This window comes from Haliaeetus albicilla, chromosome 7 (assembly GCF_947461875.1).
Source record: "Haliaeetus albicilla chromosome 7, bHalAlb1.1, whole genome shotgun sequence".
NCBI classification, from domain to species: Eukaryota; Metazoa; Chordata; class Aves; order Accipitriformes; family Accipitridae; genus Haliaeetus; species Haliaeetus albicilla.
In genome coordinates, this window is record NC_091489.1 from 40,708,478 (window position 1) to 40,716,929 (window position 8,452).

General features: G+C 46.6%; 1 protein-coding gene across 1 annotated transcript; it reads right to left on the minus strand.

The window, feature by feature from the left end:
- Window positions 1-1,249: 1,249 nt before the first annotated feature.
- On the minus strand, window positions 1,250-6,475 carry PTS (6-pyruvoyltetrahydropterin synthase). Its single transcript, XM_069787971.1, has 6 exons — window positions 6,165-6,475; window positions 5,189-5,268; window positions 3,747-3,769; window positions 2,679-2,735; window positions 2,288-2,358; window positions 1,250-1,772 (listed from the first exon to the last, which is right to left on the minus strand). The coding sequence occupies exons 1-6, from the start codon at window positions 6,275-6,277 to the stop codon at window positions 1,631-1,633; spliced, it is 486 nt and encodes a 161-aa protein (XP_069644072.1). The 5' UTR covers window positions 6,278-6,475; the 3' UTR covers window positions 1,250-1,630.
- Window positions 6,476-8,452: the final 1,977 nt, after the last annotated feature.

The window sequence follows — 8,452 nt, forward strand, 5'->3', positions numbered from 1 at the left end:
TTACACTGGATATCACTTTTTTAATTGTATGCATTAAGTTATTCTTCATGGCCATACCTAATTACTCTTCAGAACGTCACTTATGTGATAAAGAGAGTTGTTCACAGTACTATCACTTCTGCCTCTGGACAGACAGGTTGATTTTACGGCTATTAACCACAGGAATTGTAAAATAACTGTTCCCTAACTGGTTTTACATGCATTCCTCTTCAGCACTTTCACAGTATGCCTACAATTTCAGGAATCTTCAGAACAATTTGGTTAGTGTTCATTTAAACTCATCTCACAGCCTTATCCTTTTGTAACAACCTATGCTGAACAGTGTTGCATCTCCTAATCTGCAAATGACAGCAGGAAGCTGCAGCCCTGATGACTGATGCATAACAAGTGCTTCTTTTGTCTACAAGGCCTTCCCAACATGGGAGTCTGATGATGAAAATACCAAGTAACTGTTGATCATCGCAGCAGGAACATGAGCTGACTGCTTTCCCCAGAAAGACGAAAGAGAGAGCTTGATCCTGTTCCTACAGAACTCATAAAAACCTCCCTAAGAAAAACAAACTTGATCTGGCTGCTTGTGCCAACGAGCTTTCAGGAGGCTTCAGTGGATAGGGACTCAAGGTATCACAGGTCTTCCCCTACTATTTTAGCTCTCCACGATCAGATGCAGAATGCAAAGTCTCCTGTAGCAGGGATGAGTCCTCAGCAAGATGAGGATTACATCTACATGTCTGTACTCGCCCTGAGCTGACACACCACCAGAGGGTATCAAAGAAGTGAGTACTTGCACTACAATGACACAAAGTCAGCCAGAATTTTCTAAGCTGAAAAGCCTTCTCCCAGCAAAACTTCACAAGAGTGGTATCTTTGGGACACCAACTGGATAACCAGTATTTAAGGGTTTATTCTCGCCTACTTCCACTTTCACCCATGCATCAGGGCAGTCTGAAACCACCGGGGCTGCGGTGTTCCAACTTTGCAGTTTCCTTAGCTTCCCAGGCTGATTCTCAACAACATACTGTTCTCTTCAGCTCCGCAGTTTGGATTAGGAATTGCTCTGTAAACAACTATATTGCTCACTATACCAGTTCCTTATACAGAGAAAGGCCTGCTAGCCACAGGAAGAAATGAGTCTGTAGCAACATAAAAAAAAAAAAAAAAAAAAAGAAGAAAAAGAGAATCATGTAGTTCTCATTCTCAAGAACGTTTCTCTATTTGTTCAAGAAGCAAAACAACACCAGAGCCCAGGTTATTAAAAATCATAAATTAATCCAATGTTTAATTAAAGAAAAATCAAAGCCTTTTGTGACTGGACAGGACATACACTTTGCCAGGCCATCTCCTCTCTAGAAGGCTGCTTTACTTATCATGGCACAATTATAAATTTCACATCAGCTTGGTAGTTTGGGTTTGCAAAACAGGAATGTCTTGAGAAAAAGCAGACAAAATCAACAAATTCTGAGAACCCAAATTGCTAGATTGCTGCAAGAATTCTTGTGAAACATCTGTATTTGCCCTCATGTAATACGTAACCAACGTCTAGGTGCAAGAAATACTGTGGGCAGGGTTGAAGCAATCCACTGATCTGATCATGCAGCAGAGTTTCTGACCAATTGAGCTTAAGCTCATTTTACTTCTCAGAGATTGTTTCTTCTCCTTTATAAACGACAATGTTCTGGTCCGTTTCATACACTTTGACTTTATAAAGAGTTCCCATGGGCAGGAGCTTCTTGAGGTTTTCCCAGATGAATACTGCAACGTTCTCTGTGGTGCTAAGAGTGAAACACGAGCAGATTCAGAACTGACAGCAATGATATTTGAGGAAGCTGTACCCAGAATGGGCCAGAGGGGATGCTAAAGGCCACAGGGAGCCATCCGGGCAGCTTTCACATGATGACACCCTTAATGTAAGTGGGGCTTGAACATTGCCAGCAAATATGGATGAAGTGAGGTCTAATTAACAGGTCATATCTGTCTCCCCAGGCTGTCCACAGGGCAGGCTCATGTGAAAAGTCCAAGTCTGCAAAAGGCTTCTCAGGTGTGAGCAAGTGGCACCTTCCTTGGTATGTGGGATGGCAGCTGCCCCAGCAGGCCTGCACCCAGCCCAGCACAGTAAGGCAGGCTGCATGGCAGCAGGGCTAGGAGGCAAGCAGGGCACCCACCACCTGACACGCACAGGTGTGTTACACACACCGGTATCAAGGCTGCTCTTTCAGATGCAGGACTGAGCCTTGAAGACTGTTCCTTGATCCTGCAACCAAAGCCACGAGGAGTTCCCATGACTCACCTCACAACTTCAGCAAAGTACGGCACATCCTTATCCAGGTTTTTGTGGTCAAGCGGTTCCATGATCGCCTCCTGCAGAAAGAAAACAGTGACAAACTTGTCCCAGTTGGTCAGTGGACTTGAGGCTCAAATTACCATGCACATGGGACTGGAGCAAGGCAACAGTATGTAAAAAAAGGGTAAGAGCCCTACATCCACCTGTTAACTTCCTAGCTGGAGACACAGTACTGCCTCACATCACAGTGCTAAAGCATTTTAGTCTTAAATCATTCCTTAATTTCTTCTTTATTTCCTACCATTATCAACTCACCATGTCTCCACCCTGGTACTAGACAAATTGCTAAGCTCTAACCAATTCTCCCAGGGGATGTGCAGGAAAATAGTGCTATTACCTGCATATATTGTTTCAGGTCTGTCAGGTTTATAACCATTCCTGAGACCGGGTCAATCTGCAGGGAAAACAAAAGGGAGATTAGCAGCCTAGCTACACATCCTTATTACCAAGGCTGCCGTGAGCCTGTACAAATCTGTGTGCTCAGGACATCTGAGCCACAAGAAAAACATCTTTCCACCTTCACACACTGAGTTCCAGATCTACTCCTGTGATGTTTCCCAAAGGCTAGATACAGCATACAAACAACTCCAGTGGTTCCACTCTCTCATAAAAGCTGACACCAGGGAGGAAAAACTCGCTGAAACACTCACTCTTCAAGCAACAATCTAGAATGGTCATAAGCAAGAAAACAGGCATTAAACTGCTGGGTTGAACAACCAGGGACAAAACAGAGACCAGCCTGAGCTCAGGGCATCCTCCCATCTGGAGAAGGCACAGCTCCAGAACAAAATCAGGTTGTGTAGTTCACAGCGTATTTGGGGAATGTAGAAAGAAGAGGCTTTAAAATTTTAATTTCAGATCTGAATAGAAACCCCTTCCTATGAGCTGGAAATCCTCAAAAAGTTGCTTGGAAAACGTCAAAACCAAAGCGCTATCTAAGTAACTCTGCAGAATACACAGAACAATGACACAATGAAGGGTGAAAAATAACTGCAAAAGCAGAATTTCCTTTTACATTTGCAGCAAAATACCTTGATAAAACAGCAGACAGAATCAGTTACTGGAAGTTCTAAGCCTCCCTGTGGCTCAGTAGTCATCCAAAGGTGCCCCACAGATCCGACCAGAACCTATACATTCTGCAGTGAGGCTCTGGCAGACTTAAGTTACGTACCCAGAGGATGATTGCAAACCTTGGACTTAAATATGGTCACCTGGAAATCCTTGTTAGAGGCAAGGTGAATAGGACAGTGATTATGAAAAACCTTCTTCTACAGTGATATGTACAGAGTTTCCACAAACACCCTGGGAAACCTAGCAATTGAGCTAGAACTTCAGTACTGTGGAAGACAGGGACCCATCTATCCTGCCACCCTAAGGAATGGAAAAAAATATTGCTTGCACTTACCTCTCCACGCACAGTGACTATAACTGAAAAAAAGAAAAATATCAGGTCACAGTAACACCATGACACCATGAACCTAACAAAGTACACTAGTGATTGGGACAGACAACCCATTCATCGCTAATCCACAAGGACTAGTGCAAGCTTCCCACCACTTAAAAGTGTCACTATTTTTATAAAATGGGTATCCACTCGATAAAGAATAATGGCTCAGAGTCACCTAGCTCCTCGAAGAAGTCATTCTCCAAGGTCTGATGCCCAGAGGCACACCACTATCCTTGAAGTGCCCTTTGCAGGCCAAGATAAGACTAGATGAATTCTCAGGTACCTACTCCCTATGCCTACATGCCTGTGCCCAGCACACTCAAGGTCAGAGTCTCTCAATCAGCAAAGTCTTCTGGACAATGCAGATACCCTAGGTGCCCATACAATCACCAGACCACAGAGACCGTAAGATGTGGGGTCAGCTTATAAGTCTTCTGACATAATGGAATACCAGAGAAGGAAAGTAAGGGATGAGGTGGCCGCTAACTCTAAGTACTAGAATTACTGCAAGGTGTCATTTCAACCCAGAAGTCCTTTCAACAAAAGACACAAATACTTGGAAACATTATCCTAATAAGCTCAGCATTCCTTCCCACTAACTCCAGGAGCTGAGAACAAAATCACAGCTCACTGGGGAACTCACAAAAATAGAAAGACAGCAATTTGAGCCTGGTTGTGATTCTTCTCTGGAGTGGAAAAGCCCCTTCATGCTCTTTTTCTCACTCTCCACCCCCACTGGAACAGTTTGAGAGGCATCTCCCTAGCTTTCCAGCAATTTTTTTTACAGTGGGAACGTCCTTCTTATACGAGAAAGCAAGAACTGTTGTGCCTGTAAGTCAGCTTTAAAATGAGGGACAGATCTTCAGTCCAGCAATCTGTCAACCTGTCTTCCCTGGTAAAGCTAGCAGGTCTGTAGCCGAGGTTTCAGGGTACCTACAATACACAGTTCTAAACAGGGAGCCAGCCTAATAACTGGAGAGATCTGATTCTATGTGCATGGGGTATAGATGTAGAAGAACTTCTGAAAACAACATTCAAATAAAGTTTACAGGCTGTTTAAATTGCATGTCTTTTGCTTAGAAAAATCTTCATTCAAAACACAATGATTTTGCAGATTATAAACAAGTAGATTTGATTCACGAAGTGACATTTTGAGATAAATATTTATTATGTATTTAACTTAACAGCTTGCAAACCCATGCCTTGATTCAATCCCCCTGCTGCTGAGGACTCCTTCTAATTCTAAAAAACCCCAAAACCAGCTGCTAAAAGCCATACCAGACTGCTGAGACACATGACTGGCCCAGGTCTCCCATGGGTTATTCCGCATTCAAACCAGCCTACCCGAGAGCAGCCTCCATCCATGACTACATGTGGAAGCATGGAAGTAAACTCCTTACCTTTATAGTTGTGCCCATGGCCGTTTGGATTGTTGCATTTGCCAAACAGCTTCAGGTTTTCTTCATCACTCAGTGATTTACTGTGAGAAATACAGACATGGCATTTCAGGATCCATTACAGACGTTCTAGGCTTCGCTTCAACCGTGATTGCTTTCTAGCTCTTCCATCTATTTGCACTCCCAAATTTAAGCCACTAGCTTTTCCTACTCAGGAGGTACAAACAGAACCAGAGTATTTGGCCCATGAAAAGATGTTGTCAACAACAGGGGTCTTTTTGCTGTGGTTTTGTAGGTGTATATGCAGGTTTCATAACAGCTGCCTAATACCACTGCTACGTAAACACTACCAGCTATTCACATATGAGTATGCCAAAATCACTTGGGCTCCTAGGAGGAAGTGCCTGGAGCAAACTATGCATATTATTATTTACCTAACAAAGCTTAGGGAGCTTCTCCAAGAAGTACAAAGGACAACTTCCCTCTCTGAATCTTTCCTTTTAAGAAATTAAACTGCTGACTCCAAGGAGTATTTCGGGTCAAAGCACTCTTTAGGAATACGTAAGTTTTGAGAAGGAGGCAACAGGTTAGAGGCACAGCGAGTTCCTTACAAACTGCAAGCATAATTTACCCCATCAAAAAACAAAGCTTCAGTTCTCGTCAAACCTAGTTACGCACTGATGTCTAAAATCGGGTCTGGCTACTACGGGCTGCCGAAAATGGACTGCAACAAGGAGGACCGGGAAGCGCTGGACAGCAGGCACGCATACCCGCACACCGGGGCTCGCCTCCGTACGGAGAGGTCACTTGCAATGCGCTAACGCAAACACGCCGCAGGTCTGCGAGGCCTTTGTGCCCCTCCACCGAGGAGGACGGCTCCCCGGGCCGGGCGGCGGGGGCACAGCCGGGCTGCCGCGGCCGCCCCACGGGTGTCCCCGCGTCCCGGGGCGGCGGGACCGGGCGCGCCGGGGCCGCTCACCTGTGCAGCCGGTGGCAGGCGCTGAAGGAGACGCTGCGGGAGAGCCGCGCCAGCCGGGCAGCGGGCGGCGCCATGGCAGGGCCGCCACGGCGGCGGGAACTGCTTGCGCGCATCCGGGCCCCGGGGCGGAGCGGAACGGAACGGAGCGGCGGCTCGGCAGCGCCGCCTGCGGAAGCCGCCTGCTCGCCGGGCCTGAGCCTCAGCGGGTGGCCGGTCCCCGCGGTGCCAGCCGGCGCGGAGCTCAGCTCCTGGGGCTGTTCCCCTCGGCCGCCACGGCGGCGTCTCCCTTCGGCCCGCCGCGGCCTGTGGGCGCAGGAGCCTGCCCCCGCCTCGCCGCGAAAGCAGGCGACGTGCCTACTTTGTTCCTTATCCCTAGCTGGTGTCTCCCACAAACGTCCTGTGACCTTGTGTGAGCCAGTGGTACGGAGGAAAAATAAAACAGGCTGTTAAGAGCCGCGGTGTCAGCCCTACCAAATGCACAGGGTATTACAGCAACTCCCGTGGGCAACCGGTGAGATACGCTGTGGCAAATGCTTTCCTACACCAGCTGTTTACCAGCACACTTCTCACTAAATCACTGAGCGATACAGAAAACTGGAAGGTATCTGAGAACAGCAATCAAAATCATGGGAATCGCCATGAGGATGAGAAGCAGCTGTTAAAACATTTCTACGTGGGCTTCCAGGGGAGGAGAGGATCAGCTCTGAAGGACGGAATGTGAGACTGAAAAACACGGATTGCATTTTCCGGTTTAAATAACTGTGTTCATCTCTGTCCAAGTGGGCTTGGTACAATGGTACGGGTAGAAGTGACACTGCTGAGTACCAATGAGCTAACCTTTCAGCTTAGTTCAAATTCTGCATTAACACACACAAAAACTATCTCGGACTACATCAATGTTCCTCATTTGCATTATCTAGGCTGCTGCGCTGGTGGATGTGAGGCCCAGGAACAGAATGAGTTGAGCTGTGCACTGAAAAAAGTGCATCAGTGAAACAACACAAGCTCGAACAGCAGAGGAGCATTCTACAGGGCAGGACTGGGGTTTGTTGTAGAACCAGACCAGAGACCTGAAATTTGTGCATCCTGCCTTTTGTCTTTTCATTAACGTTCCTCTTTCAAGGCATTTCATCCTCTCATTCATCCCGTAGAGCTAATGTCAGCAATTATTTGGCCTGCAGGCCAACAGTTTGACTTGCTTGGTTTTTCTTATATTATGATCAATTGCAAGAAGTGTGTTTATAAATGCATCAGTGCACAGGGGTTGGCCTGCCAAAGGAAAGCTGGCAGGCTGTGAACGCATGTGTAAGCTGTTTACACAGCAATCATAAAAGAAGCAGTTTGCAAAGCAATACTCGCCCAAAGGAACTGAGAAAGCTTCATGGATCTGCTTTCTACCTGCCTAAAATAACTGTACTCTCTCCCTTCCACAGCACTGTGGTATCTGAGGAGCTATTGTTAAACCTTTGAGAATGCCCCACTCCCTGGTCATTGTGCCTGATTTGAGATGGTTTAGGTAAAGTAAGTGTACACAGCAGTCTCTCCCTGCACCAGTCACAGGAAGGGGCTGCCAGGCCTGTTGTTTCTCTTTCTATCCTGGTGAACTAATTTGACCTCTGGGATGGTTATGAACCTGACAGACTTGAAGGAGTGCACTCTGGTAATAACATTCATGGAGTTCAAGCAGAGGAATCCCTAAAGTGTGGTGATTTTCAGAAAGCTTTGGGAGAGGGGGCCTGGATTTCTCAGTGCTGCAGGGATTTCAATGGAGGTAACTGCATCAGCATATTCCCTTAATTCGTGGAAGTTCTTGGTGCCTCAGGGATACCAGAGTGTATCTGCCAGTTTGTCAGAGTGGGAAAACTCCAAGCCTCAGGGCAGAATCTCTGTATAACAGGAACAGGAGAAAGAACAACTCTTAAGGTAGTGGAGTACAGCCTGTGTGCATGCAACACAGGCAGGGGCTGGGATTGCATGCTGTTCAAGTACAGCTTTATGAACACAGCACAGACTTTGCACTGCAGGGTATCTTTCTTCCCCTGCACTATTGATCTACAGCCCTGCCTTAGGTGTTCTGGCTGGTTGCAGTTAACACAGGGTTGCACATGAACCTCTGATGCTGCCTTTCCCCTTCCCACCTCACCAAGAAAAAAGTTTACACAAGAGCAGCAATGGTGACAGAACTCTACCCCCCCTTCATTAAGCACTTCCTTAGCATCATTCAGCTTCCAGTTCTGGGGGTTGTTCCCTTCCCATGTGGGTGACAAGCTACAGGGGGGCAATTCCAC

Coding starts and splice junctions, on each gene's coding strand:
- PTS (XM_069787971.1), bottom strand. CDS start 6,277: ATGCGCGCAAGCAGTTCCCGCCGCCGTGGCGGCCCTGCCATGGCGCCG. Junction 2,736..3,746: donor TAGTCACTGTGCGTGGAGAG/GTAAGTGCAAGC, acceptor TTTTCCCTGCAG/ATTGACCCGGTCTCAGGAAT. Junction 1,773..2,287: donor TACTTTGCTGAAGTTGTGAG/GTGAGTCATGGG, acceptor TTTCACTCTTAG/CACCACAGAGAACGTTGCAG.